The 22,281-nt window shown below is 39.7% G+C and overlaps 1 protein-coding gene and 1 long non-coding RNA gene across 4 annotated transcripts in view; one reads left to right on the top strand and one right to left on the bottom strand.

Moving 5' to 3' along the window:
- ANK3 (ankyrin 3) overlaps window positions 1–22,281 on the bottom strand; it is a 338,327-nt gene that overhangs the window by 101,139 nt on the left and 214,907 nt on the right. For 2 of the 3 annotated variants that reach the window (XM_077770154.1, XM_077770152.1), the window contains exons 24-25: window positions 5,264–5,387; window positions 279–381 (exon numbers count right to left, since the gene is read on the bottom strand). In XM_077770154.1, the coding sequence (XP_077626280.1) occupies window positions 279–381; window positions 5,264–5,387 (227 nt within the window). Of the gene's footprint in view, window positions 1–278; window positions 382–5,263; window positions 5,388–6,653; window positions 6,951–22,281 lie in introns of those variants that run through there. The other variant, XM_077770153.1, reaches the window with a different exon arrangement.
- Window positions 7,434–22,281, top strand: part of LOC144236503 (uncharacterized) — a 173,822-nt gene continuing 158,974 nt past the window's right edge. The window contains exons 1-2 of the long non-coding RNA XR_013336578.1: window positions 7,434–7,552; window positions 21,651–21,696. This is a non-coding gene — a long non-coding RNA (uncharacterized LOC144236503). The remainder of the gene's footprint in view (window positions 7,553–21,650; window positions 21,697–22,281) is intronic.

The following is a 22,281-nucleotide window of genomic DNA, read 5'->3' as shown; positions in this document are numbered from 1 at the left end:
CATTCTTAGGACTTTCTGAGCTCCTCTCTGTGGGCTTTTAGGGATTCATCTGCAAAAGACCAGGCTATTTCTAGGTATGGCACAACTGATTCCCCGCTCTTTTTTTTTTTTTTTTTTTTACAATAGATTGTTTTCCTCTTTCCCTAGCAGTACAGGAAGGTTTACAAATGTAAAATCAAACATGCAGAGATACAGATTTTGTCATGGAACAAAGAGCTCGATTCAATCACAGCAATGAAAGTTCAACAATCCAACAATATTTTAAGGAGGATGCATACCTGCTCTTTGGATGGTACAAGGAGTTCTTCAATCATCATGCTGTCCCGCGCATAGGAGCTTCTGTTCAAGGTGTACGACCTATCCGAACTGAAGGAGCGGAGGCTGTTGTATTTACAGTTAACCATTCAAGAGTTGTGGATGATGATGAGATGAATAAAATAAAATTAATGCATGCAACTTTGAAAACAGGCAAGATGGCTAGAAATATCAACAGAAGTTGTTCTTGAAAAGACATCATCAAAAATAAAATTCCTTAAATTTGAGGAAATCTCTTAAGCTTAGACAATTTCATGATCAGATTTTGTTTAAAATTAGGCCAAATGGTATTAAATCTGTGACAATATGAAATGAATGAAAACTCTGGATGTTTCACTATGACAGTTGAACTAAGAGGGTAACTGACAAGAACAAGGTAACTCTTGATCATCTGTGAGGTTTTTTCTATGGTAAGGCCTTATGTCAGAGTCTCCTTTATCTGTTTACCTTGTACTACTGAATGGAATTATGTCTGCTGCAAATGGGTCTGTTCCTAAATCTTTGCAAACCAGCTATGAGTTTAACCTATTAAGAGCTCTGGTTTATGGCTGTACTCATGGAAAACATCAAAAAGGAAATAGTATGATGAATGTAACTTACATGATCTTTGCCATCTTTCTTGCCTCGAAAAATTCAAATTCCATGTATAGTGATTTTGTCTTTCCGTACTCTATTCTTTTCTTCCTTGTGCCTTATACTGTTCTCCTCTCCAGCCTCTCTTAAATCCTCTACACAGCCCCTGACTTTCCCAGAGTGCAAGCCCTCTGATGTCCTGAAGGGCCTCTCATACACTGACCTCTAAACTACAAACCAATATAGGGTTGCAGGGGGTGGTGGCAGGAGAAGTGAGTGAAGATGATTGAAAGGTACAAACTTCCAGTTATAAAATAAGTCAGTCCTGGGAATACGGTATATATCATGGTGATTTAGTTAATAATACTGGATAAAGTATTGGAAAGCTGCTAAGAGAGTAGATCTTATATTTTTCATCACAAGCAAAAAATATTTATGACTATGTGTGGTGATGGATGTTAACCTGACTTACTGTGGCCAGCATTACTTCGTATACCTGAAACTAACATGTAATGTCAATTACCTCTCAATTAAAAAAAAACAATAGAGTAAGGGAGGCTAGAAGCCTGCGTGTATACACATAGACATGCAGGCTGACTGGGATCACAACTAATCTGAGCTTTGCCAGAACACCTTGTGATTAATCCTCTGCAAACAGGACAGAAACTTGTGAGGAGCTGCTTTGAAGCCATCTCCCTCTTGCCTCCCTATCCCACCTAATATGATAGGCTGTCATAAGGTAACTTTTCACTGCCTCTTCTTGCCAATGAGGTCTGACACTTCCTGCCCCACCCTCCTTGGAATACAGCTGCACAGCATGAAATCACTTAGCTGCAGTCTCGAGTTGACCTCCTGCAATGTAGCATCCCATATCTACCATGGAACCTTTTGTTTTGGTGTTGTCCTTATTGGTATGGAGGACCAGGATGGTGGTAAGTTGCCACCTGTCACTGCCCATGTAAGTAATAAACTGAGTCTAAATGTGGCCTCTTGAATCTTTACCAGTAGAATCAGTCAGATGTTGGCTTTGGCCGTGGCCTTGGCTTATGTGTGGGACAGGGAAAAGAGCAAAGAAGAGGTAAATAAGGAATGATTCCTTGCTTTGCTCAAAATGACTTCTTTATCCCAGTGCTCCCTATACTAAAGATTACCCAAGGTGGGTATTTTTATATCAAGTTACAGAGGCCCCCGAATTATAGGAATCATTCAAAGGGTCCACACGAATGACTAGATACATTCTTTGGATTAGAGCCTTGCCTTCCACCAGAATCCCAGGGGGATTTTCGACCTCAAAATAACCATCGTTCTACAGTCATTATCTAGTGTGTTCACAAATACACTGACTCTTATAAGTAAGGCACAACATTAGAGACTGGAATATAGAAGCAGAAGCAAAAAGAAAAACAAAAAGAAAAAGAGACAGAGACTGCCTTTCTGCACAGAGATTACCTAGTAAGCCATGTGTCTGGCTACTTGCATGGGCAGGCCTTCTGATGATACATAACTCTTCCTCTTCTTCCTGCTTTACTTGCAAACATTTCCCCCCTATTACTCCCTTACCATCTCTCAAATACAATATAAACTTCCTAAAAGCAGATACTGACCATTAGAACTTTCTGCAAAGAGAGGCACTGTCCAATATGGTGACCACTGGCCACGTACAGACTGCTAAGCACCTGAGGTGTGGCTATTGTGACTGAAGAATTGAACTGCTTTTTATTTAATTGTAATTAATTTTAATTTAAGTAGTCTTATGTGGGGGCTCTCCCATTAGTGTAACTTCTAAGTAGTCACAGGAAGGTTTCATTTGCCCTAGTGATATGGTTGGGAGACACCACATTCATTTCTTTAAATTCTGGTTCCCATTGCCTCTGCTAATGTGGGATGTAAGAAGAACTTTACTGTAGATGTGAACAAACATGTAAATGTTGAAAAAACTATCATGTATTCATTTTAATTTCAGCTTTTAAATATACCTAAGATTTACTGATTTTTTTAAAATATCCTCTTTCTTTTAACTTCTATATGGATGGCAACTGAGAAACAGAGCCTAGAACTGGGTGCTGTCAATGGAAAAGCCTAAAGACGTCTTTCTTTTACATAATGTCTAAGTTCTGGCTCCTCACTGTTCTGGACCAACAAGTTACGTTAGACAGATGGAGTTCATTATGTCCATCAGGCTTCACTCTGAATCCTTAATTCAGAGAAGTCCTTTCAGCTACTAAAACTAGATATTTGCATGGAGGTCTGGAAAGCATTAAATTGTTTTCAACTAAGGTCAACTATATTATTTGTAGCCATCAGTATACCTTAAGTGTTAAATACAGGAAGGATTAGAAAAACACATGCCTCAGAAGTCTAAAATTATATGAATGTACCTAGCACAACCCAAACAAAACAGCAACCAGCAAACAAACTGCTTTTCAAATCAAGATTTTTTTCTTTAAACCCAGTGAAAGTTCTTCAGTAACTTCATGCACTACACAAACTTGGTTAAAGGACAGAAATTCCTCAAGTACTCAATTTTGCATTAAGTCACATTTCTTGTCATACGTTTAGTTCCTTGCTAACTTTCTCAGAATTACATAAATGATTTTCTAATGCAGAGCAGGGGAAAAAAAGCACATCGCAGCACAGCACAGCACAGCACAATGCTGAAGAAAATAAAGATGAGAAAAATGAGTCAGGGAAGGGCAGAAAAACACTGTAAAAGTGACATATCTTCTTACCTGATCTTGGGACTAATTTAAAGTATTTTTAGAAAAACACAGGAGAAGTAGAAAGCAAAAAAATCAGACAAGGAAAAAAGAAAAAAATGTTATGGTTGAATGAATTACACACTTAATGTATTCTTTTTTAAATGTTACACTCAGAATATTTGGTAATACTCTAAGAATACTTTAAGAANCGATTTTTTTTTGTTTTTTTTCAGATTTGTCTCTGAGCATAACATGACTTGCCAATGTAAAAAAAATGAGTTACATACAATAGCAACAAATAATAACGGGTGCAGTCAAAACCAGAAGTGTGAAAGCCTTAGGACAATATGCTGGTGTCATCTCTCTCTGAATGTTAGCTTCTACAATTTTCTATATACAAGTGACTGACTCACAAAATGCAGCTTTTACATATCATCTGAGGAAGAGAATCAGCGAGTTATTGGATTACGAATGCTATTAAGCCTCTAAGTAGAATTTTCCCTTGAAATCCTTTGAGACTCTGTGTTTTTCAGTTGTTAACTTGTGGTTCTGTATGATTATATGAGATCCTACATATTTTTAGAAAGTTATTTTCCTCTTCTTATTAATGATATCCTGTTACAATGAGATTTTGAGGACTTTTTACAATGAGATTTTAAGGACTTTGATAAATATATTTATAAAGCAAAAGTTCTGTGAAGTTACATGAGGTTCCAAGTTCTGTTAATAAAAAGACTAACTCAAAGAAAAATCAATTCAGTTTCTAAACTTGGCCACATCAACAACACTGAGAATCAACTCCCAGTCTTACTTTGTGGGAAGTGCCATTTACTATGAGACAATGAAACTTTTTACATCAGATCCTTAAACTATAGGAAAATGTCCCCAGGGCTCTGGCTTAGAAAGTTTAATTATTAGCTTTAAAGTAACTTGACTGTCAGCAAACATGCTGTTAAACCAACCAGGGAAAAGAAGTCCCCAAATTCTGGACAAGGTCCTGTTTCTTTCAACCAGCGTCAGGTAAGTTTGAGCCAAGGTTTTTCACATGCAAAGTTTTAATACTTCAGTTTTTAGGGCTGAATTTGCTACCACATCTGTCCTTGACTTTGGGTAAGTCATTGTAATGCTCCTAACATGTCCCTAGTAAACAAACTAATGGCATGGTTTTAGAAGAGATACCCAAACACTTGGTAGACAATTCTAATAAGCTATATGTAATCTTTTTTAGAATGCTCTCTTTTAAGTGAGCATGAATTATTCTTTCAGTGATAGAGAATAGTGTACAATCAACACAACTATTTCATACTTATTGGAAAATAAGATTTTTCTTTCACTGTGGAACAAAATTTAATTTTTAAACACAGAGACCACACTGACTCTCCCAGTTTTATCAGTGAGCTCTTTTGCCATCATGCTTGAAGCATAACTGCAAGGTGGGGAAAAAAACAACCAACACTCAACATGTTCAATCACGTAAAATCAAGGACTGAGAGACCACAAAAGAAAACGGTAGAGCATGTATACCAGAGTTGAGAACATTCGAGAACATTCTACCAAATTCACATCTTCATCCAAAGAGCACATTTGGGGATAATGTGAACAATGAGAATGATTTTGGTTTATGACAAATCATGGTTGTATTAAGTTAACTATGAAAAACAGCAACAATAAAATACCTGGCGGAACGAGCCCCAAGACTAAAGCCCATGTAGCCCTCTGCAGGGAGAGAATCATCGCCCAGCTCCTTAAGGTCCTGGGGCCCCAGGTATTTGTCCGTGTCACCTGTCATGGCGTCCTCCCCTGTGGATGGACAAAGCAAACCACAATCAGAAGCTTACCTTTTGAAAATGCACTTATTGTGGGGAAAGCCGCTCCTTTGATCATCAGCAAATCACCCATTTTCTCATATTCCCCCACCCCATAATATCTTTAACTGCTATTTAGAAGGAAAAAGCATAGGTAGAGATTAGTCCATAATTTCAAGAGTGAATTTAAATAGCGAAAGAGCACCTGGTGTTAAGTTTTCCATTTTAAAACATCTCCCCTACCTCATTTCCCCTCCTCAAGCCCCAGCTGACTAGAAGGTGGATCTTTTATGGTAGTTAGCTTTCCATGCCTCACCATGACAAGGGCAGCTTGTCTGAATGGACGTAGATTGCAATTTAAGAGCCATCCCTCCATTACTGTTCCAGAAAATCATATATGGGAAAGGAATGGACTTTTCTTCTTTCCAAAATGGTCTTTTCACACACAGGATTTCAGTTTGGGGTTTATGAAAGAAACTAGCAAGTTATTTAATCTGAACTATTACTGCTCAAGTGGAGAACCTTGAAACACATCAATTTTGAACTGTTTCTACACCCATCACAGTCCAGCTGCCCCAGGGTTAGAACCCTACTTGGGAAAGAGCTCTACCTTCTGTAGAGACCAAATGTAGAGACCAGCAGTTTGAAAGAAGGACTGATATAAATTGCTCTTTGCCCATCAATACAAAGAGTTAATTTCGTAAAACTTTTACTAGCTACATATGCACAGCATGACCTCATGGAAAAACCACATTCCAAGAGTGACAGAGCAGGTTTTTCAAACGCCTTTTGCCCTCTGGGACGTTTCCCATCCTTTTCAAAACATAGCACAGACTGTGGAAAAGTTCGTTCCGCAAACAGGCAAACCTATCTCTTTTTTACGACTCCCCTTGTCTTTCTGGACACAAGTGTGGCTGGCTGAGACAGATCTCAGAAGCATGTATGTTATGTTTTCTCAAAGGTAAGTGATTCATCTGTTCCAGCTCTATTTTCCAATTCCTTCATTCGGTACCATTTATAATTTCCATTCATTTAAGCCCAGGAAACCACAGAACTTAGCTTTTAAACTACCAATCAAGTCTAAAAATACACTGTCAACTACTGTTTTTGCAAATATAAAAACTAAACAGATCTGCTTTCTACTACCACCCGGTATGGAGAGATTATTTTAAGTAACTATTCACAGCTGGGCTATTTGCACATTCACTGCACATGAAACAAAAACAGCACACACCAAGTACAACTTAAATAAAGAGCTTACTCTGCGGTAAAGCCATTTCCACCAGGCGGGGCTGATCAAATGTTTTCCTGATGTTTCCAGGAATTCCTTACGCAGTGATTTAGAATATACCTCCGAATCAGCCCAAACAAACAGACCCCTGGGCTGTATTCAGGTCTTCACCACCACCGCCGGGTCCCCGCTCAGCATCTTTGTCTTCTCGTAGGCAGTGGAGGACTTGCACATCTTTTTCTACTCATCAGAGTGCAAGGATTTTCGATCTTTCACACCAGAAAAAATAAAAATAAAAAAAGAGCAAAACCTGGCTACACTTAATTGAGAAGACCCTTTTGATCACTCTGCAGACATCCTTGCAAAGCTCCTTCTGATTGGACCAAGAACTCCGCTGGCAAGCCTCTAGCAGGACCCAATGGTGACATAAATGCAAGCCCTTGAGTTATTTGTATGTAAATATGAGGACCGCTCCAGTGTAGACTTTCGGTAATTTGATACCAATGCCCGGTGCCTAACCGGGTAACCGAATCAGCCTTAAATCTAGGGAGAGCCGGCGAGCGGGGCGCTGCGTTTAATCAGGAGGTGACTCTTCTCCGACATAAATGAACAAACGGCCGAGCCAGGTAGAGGAAAAAACAGAAGGAAACAAAGAAGTGGCCCAGGCGGGGAGTGGCAGGGAGCTCCAGGCAAACTTTCAACTTTGTTCTCGGCCGGGAACACCAGGAGCCCTGGTTATTTATGGTCCCTGTCAGGTGGAAGGAGGGGAAAAAGGGAGTTAGAGGGAGGGCCTGCCCTTGAGCCGAGGTGCTGAAACTGTGGGGCTGAGGGAGCCCAGGGATTCCAGAAGCTCTCGGAGAAGCGCCTGAGAATACATGAACCCCCACTGCTTTTTATCAAGAGTTGGAAGAAAGGAGCAGAAGGAAAAAGCAAGTGGATGTTTGCTTTCTTTTGGGCACAAGTTCTTTCGACTCTTTAACCCACTCAAAGGCCCGACAGAGGGGAAGAGGCATTTGCTGCAAAGGGCAGGAAGCAGCCCAGAGGAAGCAATTCTGTCACTTTGCTGTTACAGTGTTTCTCTCTCTCTGGCCCTCCTGGCCTCTCTCTGGGCCTCCTGGCCTCCCTTCCCAGATGCCCCACCCTGTCTGTTTTGTGTTTCCCCCTCTCTGGGCCTCACAGACTCCCTTCCCAGCCACTCCACCCTGTCTGGGTTGGCAAGTGGAGAAAACTATCAGGACTTCTGCACCCTCCGTCTGGGTGTGCTAGAGAGGCCGTTTCAATTCCTTTTTTCTCAGAATAGCTGGAAAATAAGGCTAGAGAGTAGGTAAAGGGTTTTTAATGGTCTGGCTGAAATCAGTGGTGTACAGCACTTTTTCCTGATAGGGTCTCTTATCTCTTGGGTTGTTATCTAAAGATACAGAAATTTGAATACGTAGAACTGATGAAGTGGGGAACAGATTTGTTTTTCTTGGATAAATACCTCAATCGATGAATCAATGGCTCATCTAATATTAAGACAATTGGAGATCTGGTGATTTAATTTGACAAGACTGACTGTAATAAACACTAAATATGCTGCGATAGAAGGGAAGCCATTTATAATGCTTGGTACATATTGAAAAATATTCCCAAGCAAAAGAATAATTTCCAATTTAGTAAAGAATGAAAGGGGAAGTCATGGTTAGAATGGCTAAAAGGGCTAAACATTAATCTGTTTTCCACATCTGCACTTAAAATCCAAACTACTTAGCGAAACCTCATTCAATGACTGTGGCTCATTCAAGTTCCCTAACAAGGGCTGCAATGAACAAGTTCCTTCCTCTTGACTTCTTGGCCAGCCTTGCTCTTTCTCTGGCCACTCCTCCACACCTGTTGCCCTTCTGTCAAAGAGAATTATTTCAGTCCCTAGAGTTCCTGAAACGCTTTAGACTTTGAACCATCACATAGGGTGCACTCTTGATGGAAACTTCACCCCTCTTCTTCTCCAATCTTTGACTCTAAAATTCCTCCCATCCTGTACTCACCACCTTAAGCTAACGGTTCTGCCTGTGGGCTTCCCTTATCAGAGTGCACTGCCAGGAAAACATCTGTTTAGTCTCTCCCACTGGAGACCAAGATCCCCTTAGGTTAGGAACCAAATTTTCCTGAGCCTGGCATAGTGCAAGTGCCCAAAAAATATTTTTGGATTTCGTCATTGCTTTTATTAAAGAGGATGATTTTAAAAAAAAATCAGACTCTTAAATACAGAGAGCAAACTGGTGGTTGCCAGAGGGGAGGTGAGTAGGGGGATGGGCAAGGAAAATAAGGAGGCAGGTGTTGTGCTCTTCTCCCCACCTACGTGCCTTGGAAATGGCAATGTGGCACTCGTATGGCATGTCAAGCTTTGATGACTGGTACAGTTAAATGGTAATAAGGCTAAGTTTCTATTCTTCTTTATCCATCCTTCTTAGACTTTAAAAATGGTCACTATGAAATCAAAAGAAGCCCTGAGTTGAAATGGGGTGAGAGCTGTCAATATATTTGGCCAAAGAGTAATTAAAATAGCCTTACCACATGGTGAAAACATTTCTCCAAAGGCATGGAAGGTAGAAACAAAAGCAATGGTATTATTTTAAAGCAGGTTTGCATAGATGGTGCTCTGGATTCAAATCCAGGCTTCGTCATTTACTAATTAGCTGATCTTTGGAACACTGTTTACCCTGAGTCACAGTTTCAACTACTACAAAACTAGGATAATAACTCTGCCTTCTGGCTGAAGCCTTCTTTTGCGGAATGAAATGAAATAATGCACAGAATAAGGACTTAACACTAACCCTGTTAGTGTTATTCTGTAACACAGCTTTGTCTAGTGCCCAAACATCTGAATGAATGAACTCATGTAGTTAGTATTTAGATTGCTAGTATTGATAGTGGTGAAGGCAAAATCCAACCACAGCAGCAAATGTCTCTGTTTTGTACTATGTAATGCAAGGCCTGGCTCACAGGGACTCAACAAATATTTGTTGATTGAGTCAATGAATAATAATAGAACTCACTCTCCTTTCAATAAACAAAATATTCTATGATTTTATATACCAAAACTACAAAAAGAGTAATATGAATGTGTTGAGTGACTTGTTAACTGCCTCTAATCCATTTTATAACCCAAAAATATTTTGATTGGTAGTAGCAACAGGCCCAAATGAAGATAAGCCAACAAAGGTAATTCTATGACTGGACAGCTCTGATACAATATCAGATATATTTAGTTGGTAATATATATATACCTATAGGTGTATACACATACACACACACACACACACACACACATATTACCAAGAACTACACATTTTCACTTACTAAGAAGAACTTGTGTGGCTTTATGTTTCCTAGAAACATTTGGTGCAGTGGCATAATAGTTGATTTATAGATAAATTTGACTATTCTGGTGAAGAGGGTGTGGTAACTAGTTTTTAAAGATGTTTTCTGCCCACTCCCACCCCTGCCATGAACCATGTCTCTTATATTCATGCCTTTGTGTACTGCCCTTAATCGAATTTGGGCTAGGTCAATTTTTGAACAATAAAGTGCAGAGGAAGTGATTTTGCATGACATTTCAGTTTTAGTTAAAAAAAATCTTGTAGTTTCTTCCTGAGTCTCTTTCAAACACTAGTTTGGGGGAAGCCAATCCCAGTGTAGGAAATTTGATTACCATAGGACCACCATGCTGTCAAGAAAGTCGAGATGGCCATATGGAGAGGCAGCAATGGAAACAGAGAGAGAGAGATGCCCAAATGTTCCATTTGTCCTAGTGGGGCTGATAGATCTATGAATGAAGATACCACATTGAACATTCTTCCATATTACTCCCACCCCAGCTGCTATATGACTGTAATCTCAGCAAAGATCTCAAGAATCCAGCTGAACCTAATTAATTCACACAACCATGGGAGATGAATAATAAATTAAAATATTGAGTTTAGAGGTAGGTTGTGACAGTGTAGTAAGTAGTGAAAACAGAGAGGAATGAGAAATGACAAGGTCCAAAAGTCGGCCAAAGAGGTCACATGCTGATTGCTTAATGCATCCCTGGTGAATTAAGAGTTAGCCCCGTAGTGTGCTACTCAATTAGTGCAAAGTCCAGAAAGAACACACTGGTAAATGCCACTAGAGGAAGCCTCATCTAATTAGTATTGACTTTGTGTCTTAAAATTATGAGCACTGATGTTCTCATTGTTAATCCATTTCTGACAATAAAATACCAGAGGCTGGAAATGTAGTGTTTAAAGAAGAACACAAAATAATTCAATCTATCGTGATCCCACCATTCACCAAATAATAAAACTGTTCAGAGGATTTCACTTCAATTTTCCAGCTATCCTCTCTTTCTGGTCCTCCTATCATGACTAGGTTAAGAGAAGAGGTTTCTCAGACCACAATCAACCTTTCAAAGATCATACCCTTTGACTACCAGGAAGTCATGCAAAATAGAATCAAGAACAAAGGAGAGACAGAAAGAATATACGAAACGATGATCAGGACTGTACTTGGTCAGATAGCTGTATCCTCATTTCTTTTTATCATTCATCTATCTCTAACCCTATCTATATCTACTCTCTCTCTCATTTGTCTTTAGTTTTTAAGTAATCTCTGCACCCAACATAGGGCTGGAACTCACAACCCTGAGCTCAATAGTTGCATGCTCCACTGACTGAGCCAGCCATGTGATCCAGTCCTTATTCTTTTTAGATTCCAAGTCAGTGTCAACATGTAGTAGAATATGCTGAATCCAATTCCTTGCAATCTATCACCGTGCCCACTAATACCTTTTTATGCTGAATAGAGGAAATAGTTCTTGGCCTGATATTTAAATGTGTTTCAAATGCCCTAGGAGTTCTTTTCTTCTTTCTTTTTTTGCATGTAATTTTTTTTCTAATGCTTTCCATGTTAAGATCATCACCAAGGAATACTTTTGTTGCTTTTCTAGGGGTTGAAAGTTGTTTTCTCATCTGTCTGGAGACAAGAATCATAAAGAAATTTCCTTAAGATAAGTGTACCAAATTATATTATCTGAAACTTTGCTCAGAAGTGCTTCATTCTTCTGCTATGAAATGCAGAATTTTCTTCTCAAGGTATATTTTGTAACCTTATATGGTTGCAAGTAATAATAGATAACACCTTCAAATGAATTAATAGTAGAACACCTTCAAATTACACGGGATTACAAAAAAGTTAGATCAGAAAGAATACAAAGGAAGATAGTACCTATCCTCCAGTGATATATTAGGAGTTGGTTTCTTAACAGAACTCAGCAAATGGTCTTATAGGCAAATAGTTAATGATCAAAACTTAGGCTTATATTTAGCACACTTATTCTGAAAAAGATGATTTTTTGATCATCACATAGAAAAGAGAAGAAATGAAAATTTTGGGGAAAATAAATTCTTTAAGCATTTCTAGTCTACATTACAGAACAATAGAGTGAGATCACACCATTATAGTCAACACTTTATCTACTGAGCATTTACTATGTTCCAGGCACTATATGGTGCTTTGTAAGTATGATCTCAAGCAATTCTCAAATCCACCTTATAAAATAGAATCATTGTCTCCATTTCAATATAAAGAAAACCCATTCACAATGGTAGAGTAAATAACCCAAGATCACTTAGAATATGAGGAAAACTGGATTCAAAATCAGTTGGTCTGACTACAGAGCCCCACTTCTAACTACTATAATACACTATGCTATTGAACAAATACTACAAGAAATTGGTAACCAAAATGTAGCCTCCATGAGGGCAGAGATTTTGTCTGTTTTGGCCTATATCCAGTGCCCAGAACAATGCCTGGCACATAGTTGGTGCTCAATAAATATGTGCAATGAAAATTCAGTGATTGTCTTTGGAGATAGCAACTACGTTACTGGAGCGAGAAGGAGGGAGACTTACTTTTCACCGTAAACTCTTGTACCTTGGGAATTTTATACCATGTGCATCTATCACCTATTCAAAAAACGAATAAAATTAACAAAATAAAACAAAACAAAATACAGGGACTGCAGATAAATCAGACAGGCTGTGTTCCATATACCAGAACTGGTATCTGGACACACACTGGTCTGCCAGGTAGATATTAAGATGTAGATGTGCACCAGCAAATATTTGGCAAATGTGGAGAGAAAATCTGTTACAATATCCAACCTTACTATTTAAGAGATGGACCATAAAAAATAAAATAACACGGCAAGAAAGAAGGGATGCACATTATTAATGTGGTGCTTCCAGTAGCTTCCCATTGCTCTACCGTGGTGGTTCTCAACCTGTAGGATGCATGATAATCACCTGAAAATTTACAATTCCAGAAGTTCCCAAGTAAATCTCATGCTTCTGGTCCAAAAACCAAACTGTGATAACCACTGCTTTAAAGGACGCTTACAAATAAATGACAGCTATCTAACGCTTACAAATAAATGACAGCTATCTAATGGCAGTATTGATTCTACAAAATTAAGTATCTATTTTCTTGGTGGGAATTACTAGAGTAATTGACATAGCTTCAGCAACTGAACTCAATGAATTGAGTGCAGTGTTTCTAAATTTCCATATGTATGTTTGTATCATCTGAGAACCTTGTTGACTAACTGTAGATGCTGATTCTGTAGACCCTGACATTCTGCATGTGTAACAAGCTCCCAGAAGACTGCAAACCACACTTTAAGCAGTGAGAAAATAGAGTCATGGACTAGGATCTGCTATGAGTAAAGCCAACTACCACCTTTGAGACATTTTGACTCCAATGAAGATGTTAATACCAGGAAACAAACTATAATAGAAATACTATACTACTACTCCTGCAGGCTAGGATTTACTCAGTGCTTTGCATGTGTGAGGCGCTGTGCTAACTGAGCACTTCATATGCACTTAGATGCACATCTCATTTACTCCTCAATCCCACGAAGCAGATGCCCTTATTTCCCTTTTCTAGATGAAGACATAGATATGGAGAGGTTCCATTATTTTTCAAAGCTCACGTGTTTGGTTAGTGGTAGAGTCTGGATTGGAACCCACACAGTCAGTTGGCAGAGCCCAAGCTCTTCACCACCACACCAGTGTCAGAAGATGTGCAAGAGAAATGGCAAAAGTATCTCAGAGTTCACAGGAAGAGTGTGTCACATTGGACTGAGGAATGTGGCAGATGTTGACTGGAGGTGTGTGAGTAAAGACAGGCGGAGAGGAGTGGAAGTGGGAAGTCGGCCATTCCAGCCACTGAATGGCATGACAAGGAAAGAATGGGAATGCTCTGAGAAGAGCAAGCAGCCAGTTTTACTAAAGTGATAGTCAACTGAGTTGTGGGAAGTGAGGGCCATGTTGGGCCATGTTTTTAGGGTCTCTGAAGTTGGGATTATAGAATAGCCATTGCAATCCAAGTGAAAGCAACGTATGTCCATCAGTGGGTGAAAATCCAATCACTTTATTTGACCCATACACACACACGCACACACACACACACACACACACACACACACTGAAGACCCAGACTCTCAAAGCTCTCCCTCTTCCTCTCATGTTCTCCCACCCTAATTCTTCTTTTAATGTTTATTTATTTACTTTGAGAGAGAGTGAGAAAGCATAAGAGTGGGGGGAGGGGCAGAGAGAGAGAGAGAGAGAGAGAGAGAGAGATTGAGAGAGAATCCCAAGCAGGCTCCATGTTGTCAGCACAGAGCTTGATACAGGGCTGGATCTCACTAACCTCTAGATCATGACCTGAGCCAAAATCAAGAGTCGGGATGGTTAGCCAACCAAGCCACCCAGGCACCCCTCACCCATCCTAATTCTAACCCTATAGCAGGAAGCAGGATTCACTGATAGTTGCCTCTGTTTGATTAAAAAAAAAAAAAAAAAAAAAAGACCCTGCTGTTTATCGAGCACCTACTATATGCTGGTCACTGTTCTAAATGCTTAGTATGTTATTTCTTTTCATCTTCTCAGCAACTCCATGTGGTATAATTAACCATTTAGAGATGAGACAAATAAGACTCAGCATATTTTATTTTTTGAAGGTTCAAATAAGGGACATAAAATACAGATAACTTTGAAGAGAAAACAGTTTCCATCAATGCAAAGCATTAGTCAAAAGATGTCTATCTCCCCTCATGTTTAGACAAAAAATTTTCAGCATGGAGAATCCAAATGACTATATTTTGTTCACAAGTCCTTTCCCTCCTTCCCCTGATACTGTTAGTCTCGGAAAAGCAAGGGAGCAGGAAATGCACGGAAGAGGAGTGTGGTAATAGTAGAAGCCCGATGCACTCAGTCTTGTTCTCAGTGTCTGATTCTAGCCCAGAGTTACACAATAAACAATGGGAAGTTACTCAGATTCCAGATATGCACGTATTTCATCTTTCGTTTTGTAGTTTGGGGCAAGAGCTTGGATTAAGCAAGGTTTCCTGTGAATACCTGACAGACCGATAAGAGGGGGAGGTGATGTACGGCTCATGGAATTACTCCATGTGGTTGAAGAGGTCATGTGTGTGGCACAGGCTCTTCTGGGTCAGGTTGGAGGCCCAGCTCAGGACTCCATTACATTTGAGGAGGGGTGGAAGGTCAGGGAGACGCTGCAGCCCCAGGCCAGGTAAAGAACGGGACTACCTCCACCAGCCTGGAAGGAGGGCCTTCCCATGAGCCTTCTGTTTTCCAGCTCCTCCTGGCAATGTTCTTTCAAAACAGTTTCCCAACCACATACTGGAATGTATATAATGTTTTCTTGCTTTCCTTCTTAAAATATATGAGAACAATGTGTAAGTTGAGAAAATAGATGAGTAATGGGTGAAATGGGTGTTCTTAAGAAGGCTAAGGAAGTGTGTGTCATTAAGGGATTCATGTACCTCTTGTAGGAAGCCATGTGCCACACTCTGCCTCCTTGTTCCTGAGCTGTAGGTGCTCATAAGAGCCAACCTTCTTAGGTGGCTAAAGAGGAATCAGGCTTGACTGGCAAAGTTTACACATCTCTTAATCAACAAGAACAACTTGCAAGAACAAATGACTCTTTCTGCTCAGGCTAGTTTTTTTTTTTTTTTTTTTTAAGAGTAAACAAAGTCCATTTGATTCTTTACTCTCAAGCATTATTCTATTCTTTGTGGCTAGATGTGCTTCTTTTTAAAAACTGGATCACAGTTTTTAAACTGTTCCTTAATCCAAGCTAGATATAGTTTCTAAATAAGCATGCATGATTCAGTCTTGGAACTCTTCCAGATGTAGCAATGAAAAATGTCCCCTGTGATCTTGGTTGGGTTAATAAACAAACTCATCCCAGAAAGGAAAACGATTTCAGTGTCCTTCCTGTGAAGAGGTAGAAAAAGACAGTGTTGGGACAGACACTATAACTTTTTCATATTCTTATCATTCTTACCAATACACCTTAACTTTCATCCAGAAACTGCTCTCTGTCATCTCAGTAAGATGACACTGACTTGGTCACATAAACTCCTAAGCCTAGAGACAGAATGCAGGTAGAAAGAAGTACAAGGTTACTTACCCTGTTCTCATTATCTAAAATCTATGCCTCTTGTAAAGAAGAGTAGACAATGAATAAATCACTAGCCACAAACTAGCCCAGTGAAATCAGGCACTAAAATGTTGTTTCTTACTTAAAGAGAAATTAGGTAGCTTAATTCAAGGTGGCAATGTCCATCATGCCAATTGATTCTTTCCTCTATTTATTCTTTGTTGGCTTGTCTAGCTTCAACCCCAAATCCAGACCTCAGTAGTGTCGGCTGTTCTTACTTAGGTGTTTAAGGACATTGTGTGCACAACAGAAACATGTTCACTGTCCCTAGGAATAAAGGAGTATCAGGAGTTCACGTGCTTTGTGAGCAAGCATTTGGCCTCTTCCTCATGTTACGTATATTTCCTACCTCTAAAAGATGTGTGCTTGAAAGGTAAAGACAGGTGGGGTCTGCTGTCAGTTATCCTCACTTTGGTTCTGGCCCAGGTAGTCAGAGCAACCCTCACCATGTGTAGCATCTTGCCCTGCTTCTCCACACCCTCCTATTCCTGGCTCTCTGCACTGCTCTACCTTCCCTTCCCCGTCCATTCCCAGGGCTAATGCTCCACTTTCTTCTCTCTGCAGCGAGGTTTCCAATGTGAAGGGAAAGAGTTAGGGGGTGATCAAATTAGGACCTACTTCCACAAGAAGCAGGTCAGACTTTCCAGGTAGATGGGCATGGACTGAAATCATTGGAGGGTGAAGGGAGGAAGCGTATTCAAAATTACAACTTGCTTTATCCAAATGAAAAAACCACCTATTGTCCTTAAACAATAAGCATGTTTATTATTTTTTTTTAATATTTTTATTTATTTCTAGGAGAGAGAGAGACAGCGTGAGCAGGGGAGGGTCAGAGAGAGAGGGAGACACAGACTCTGAAACAGGCTCCAGGCTCTGAGCTGGCAGTCAGCACAGAGCCCGACGCGGGGCTTGAACCCACGAACCGCGAGATCATGACCTAAGCGAAAGTCGGACGCTTAACCGACTAAGCCACCCAGGCGCCCCACAATAAGCATGTTTAATTCCCTGCCATCAATCCCTGTGTCTGTTCATTCCATAGGCCACTGCAGCTGCTACTCATCCTGTCACTACTTCTTCGGAGAAAAAATGCACACACTCAATTAGAACTACACTATTCTGTGTCTATATCCACAATGTCATGGATGTGGTGGCTGCCTGACATCCCCAGGGATCCCCAGATTGCCTGTGCTCAGCTAACTGGACCCCGTCAGGGAATCTCCCAGCCTTTTCTGGTTTACTTCCTCACAGCTCCCCCTCCATATCCCTTGGCATTCCTCTTTCTCTGTACATGTTAATGTGCCTGGAGTTTTCTAGAACTGCTTCTCATCCTCCCTATGGCATTTCCTGGGGTTCTCATTCAGGCCTGTGTTTGGTTTCCCCCGCCCCTCTGTGCTGAGTTCTTCTTTGAAGTCCTCTGCTTTCCTCTCTCTCTCTCTCTCTCTTTTAAGTTTTATTTAAGTAATCTTTTCACCCCATGTGGGGCTCAAACTCATTATCCAAGATCAAGAGTCACATACTCTTCCAACTGAGCCAGCCAGGCCCCGTTTTCCAAAACTTTCTGCACTTAGAACACCTCTTTCCACCTGCCCAAATTTCTACTTGTCTACATTCTATCTATTCCTTGAAATGCTTTCTTCCTGAGATCTTTAGTAATCTCTCATTCTTTTGAATTTCCTTTTCACTTATATCTATTCTTTTCTATCACGTCAAATTTGAGTAGAAATTTGAGTAAAAAAACTAAATTCAAATTCCAGTTTCCTTGACTATGTGAACCTTAACAAATTTCTTAAACCCTTTGAGCCTCTAATCTATGTTAATTCCTTAACATAAATTAGAACTAATAACACTTAAAGTTAGGGCTTTAGTTTAAGAGCAAATGTAAATCAGGAATAAAAATAATACCAATAATTTTTCAAAGTATTTGAGAAAATTAAGCAAGATAAGGTACTTTGTAACTAACATTCACTGAGATCCCTTTATACAGGATCTCATTTAAATTTTGCAATAATCCAACAGTTGTGGGACTGTTATCTAAATTACCAGGTACCATGAATGTCAGAGCAGAGGTTAAGGGCAGGGATTTGAGTATAATTCCTTGAACTGATTTGTGTACTCTTGATCAAGGTTGTTAACCTTGCTGGAGCTGATTTTCCACATCTATGAAGTGGGAATACCAATGGCTCTAATTCTGAGGTTACTGTGAAGGTTAAATGACATAATGCATGAAATGTATATAGATTCATGCCTGGCACATAGAAAGGGCTCAATAAATGGTAAGTACCTTTTTTTAAAAAAGATATTTTAATTTTAAGTAATCTTTACACCCAATGTTGGGCTCAAACTCACAACCCTGAGATCAAGAGTGGCATACTCCACTGACTGGGCCAGTCAGTGCCTTGAGATGACGTTTAGGACAAAGTTAAAAAGTGATTGAGAGGACAGTGGAAAATAGGTTGTTGGGGCCATAGTACACCAAACTTATTGGCCATGGAAGGGCCCGAGTTCTGTTTCAAGTGCAATGTAAAGCCTTGGGAGGTTTTTTATTTGAGTTTTGTATTTATACTATATTAGAAGGGCTGGCTACTTTTACCAGCAAATATAGCAACCAGGCAGGTGAATACATAAAATGTAAATGCACACTTTCATAAATTGTTACAAAAGAGCATCTCCAGGTCAAGAACTAGAACATATCCTATCCCAATCACAGTCTTTTCCTCACTCTCTCATGGTAATCACTTTATAACATTCTTTCCCTTGCCTTTTTTAAATAGACTCAACAATTTTATAATCCTAGTTTACTATCCCCTGACTTTGAATTCTGTTGCCTCTGAATAATGTACAACCCAGCAACTACAGTCATAGTTCTATACCCTACAGTAATATATGCAGACATGTCCCTGGGGACAGATAAAAGCAGCCTTGTAGCAACTTCGGTTGCAGCAACCCCAAACTGGAAACAACCCACATTTCCATTTCCAAGTGGAATGGATAACTTACATATGGTACAGACGTATACAGTGGAATATTATATAGAAATACAAACACGTGAGCCATGGTTATATGCAACTGCATGAATGAATTTTAAAAACATAACTATAGCTTTGGAATGTATTTTTATTTTTTAATGTTTATTTATTTTTAGGAGAGAGAGAGAGAGAGAGAGAGTGCAAGCAGGGGAAGAGCAGAGAGAGGGCTCTGAGTTGTCAGTGCAGAGCCTGAAACAGGGCCCAACTCATGAACTGCAAGATTATGACCTGAGTCAAAGTTGGACGCTCAACCAACTGCGCCATCCAGGTACCCCATGCTTGAGAGTATTTTAAGCTGGGGAATGGAATGATATGATTCAACTTATATTTTTAAAAGATCGTTGAGGATGCTGTGCAGAGCTGAGTCTGTGGGGAAAGATGTGAGGCCATGTACCAAGGTGCCTGCAGTAGTCCACGGGAGAACAGAGTACTTGGGATTCAGTGAGGGTGATGGCAGTGGGAAGGCAGAGAAGAGGGACGTGAGATGGGTGCTGGAAAACTGATAGGACTTGCTGAGGGACTGGGCATGAGTGCTAAGAAAAGAGAGTTTACACAGAACCTCAGGGCTGGCTTGTGTGATGGAGCCACTTACTGAGATGGAGACTTTGCTTGGAGCAGGTGTCTGGGCCATGATGAGTTAAGATGTCTATGAGAATCTAGATGGAAATGTCAGGTACGTAGACGGGTGGGTGGATGGTGCGAATAAATATCACTGAACAATTCCAAAACCAAAAAGACAAGATACCAAACATAGGATGGACTGTATTTTAGAATAAAGGTTTCTGGCCCAGTTCACAGATCTTTTTCTTTCACCGGAAATTATTGTAAATTTGTTAACTATTCTTTGAGATGCAGATCCACCTTAGGAGAGTCATCATAAAGCTGTTTATTGACACAATACATAGCCCAGCACTGTCTCAGTGGGAAGGTGTTTACTGAAAGGAAGAGGCGCACGGCAGGTAAATTTTCTCTATCCTGCCAGCTCTCAGAAACCTTTCCTTTCCTTGAGTCTCCGTCCACTGTGTACACCACCAAAACACATATTGAAGATCTCCTGTGTACCAGGCACTATGCTAAGTTCTGGGGATATAACAAAGAATAATAAGACTTGGTTTCTGCTTCTGGTATTTCATTTTGACTTTGTCACCGAAGGAAGCATGCAGTTACATAATGTCTGTTTGAAAGGTCAATTGTAAGCAGAGAAATATCAGACAAAGACTGTTATGATAACATGATAACATGTTAGATGTTATCATGTTATCATTTATAAAATGATAACATTTCTTTCAGGTAAAGAACAATTTCTGCACAACCACCACCACTCCCTTGTACCAGGCTAGACTCCAAGGCTTCTTTCCAGATCTATAAAGCTAAAAACTTCATTGCCTGACTTATTTATTAGCATGAGCAGGGGATTAGGATAGCAAGACAGTCCTAGGCACTTGTGACAAGAGGTCCTAAAAGAGCATCTTTGTAGTGGTTCCCTTAATATCTGTCTTCATGTCTCCTGAAGTAATTTCTCCTACATTTTTAAGTTTCAGATTGTGCCATTCAAATTCTACTTATTCTCTCCTAATTGAGAAGACTCAGATATGTTTACTAAAATTACTTGCTTTGAGTTTTAAAATTCTATTCTAAATTCCATGTATGTTTATTTTACTTGCATTTGCATCTATGTCTGCATATTTCTTTTACCAGGATGGTCAGAAGAAAGGAAACTGTTTCTATTATAGGTCTCATCAAGGTCATTAAACATAATTACTATTATCTTGTGATAATATCCAAGAGCATAATCTGTTCCTTTTCCTAATATTTCCCTTTTTAAAACCTTTAGAAGTGGAGCACCTGGGTGGCTCAGCCAGTTAAGTGTCCAACTTTGGCTCAGGTCATGATGTCACAGTTTGTGAGTTTGAGCCTCGTGTCGGGCTCTGTGCTGAGAGCTCAGAGCCTGGAGCCTGTTTCAGATTCTGTGTCTCCCTCTCTCTCTGCCCCTCCCTGCTCTCTCTCTCTCTCTCAGAAATAAATAAAACATTAATAAAATTAAAAAATAAAATACAATAAAACCTTTAAAAGTTTAAAAAATAATACATTTTTGGGTTCTGGGTATATGGATATATGAAAACAGATCATGTTAGAGTAGCAATGAAAGAGAAGAACTAGCACCAGACTGTCCGATCTGTCTTTCTGTTTGGCTCTGCCACTAACCCACATGGGCAAGCCATTCAACATTAATTTGGGCTTTGCTACCTCATCAGTATAGTGGAGAGCGTGGGCTATATGACACTGACTCAGTTCACTGGGCACTAAATTTGGCATAGAGAGGATTGGGCATGATTCTCCTCACTTCTCATGTCACTAACATCTGACGACATTTTATCTCAAACCTCTTCCTGTCTGGTAACGATTTCTAACACATGTATACTCAGACTCTTCTTTTTATCCTTTTCCTTTTCAGTGTCTGCATTGGATCCTGGGAGAGATTTTGTAGCCCTATCAAAATTGTAAGTAGCTAAGAATTAAATGATTTTTCCCAGTCTCACCCAGTTATTTCCCAAAACTATTCAAAGAGTCATATTCCACAGAGCTGCCTTTGACTTACTTTCCATGGTTTAATTCCATTTCTCATTATGTCCCATTTATGGCTCTTTAAATCTGTTACTATAACCCAGCCCACTAGAACTCTGCAAGCTAAAACATCATTTTATACATTTAAAAATTTACAAAATATACTTTATAGGAATTTACAATTTAAAGTCAGCACTGAATCACAGCCAACTCTAAAATCCGTGGGAGGGAGACCCAGAATAGAAGACAGATTGAAACTTAATCTCAATTTTCTTCTTTCTTTTCTTCCTTCCTCTCTTTCTTCTTCTTCTTTCTTCCCTCCCTTCCTCTTCTCTCTCCTTCTTTCATCTGTTCTTTTCTTTCTTTTAAATTATAAACTGAGTTGCAAAACTTAAGAATGTAACTGGCACCACAACCAGCATTAATTCTGCGTGTATAATAATTTACATGCATGTGACATGTTTTCTGGGAAAGAAGATAGTGGGGCATTAAGATATTTGTGGATCGGTCTGAGCCTCTAG

Source organism: Crocuta crocuta, unplaced genomic scaffold, assembly GCF_008692635.1.
Source record: "Crocuta crocuta isolate KB4526 unplaced genomic scaffold, BGI_CrCroc_1.0 scaffold46, whole genome shotgun sequence".
In the NCBI taxonomy this organism is placed as follows: domain Eukaryota; kingdom Metazoa; phylum Chordata; class Mammalia; order Carnivora; family Hyaenidae; genus Crocuta; species Crocuta crocuta.
Note: the sequence above shows the minus strand (reverse complement) of the source record. Positions and strands in the feature narration are given on the sequence as shown.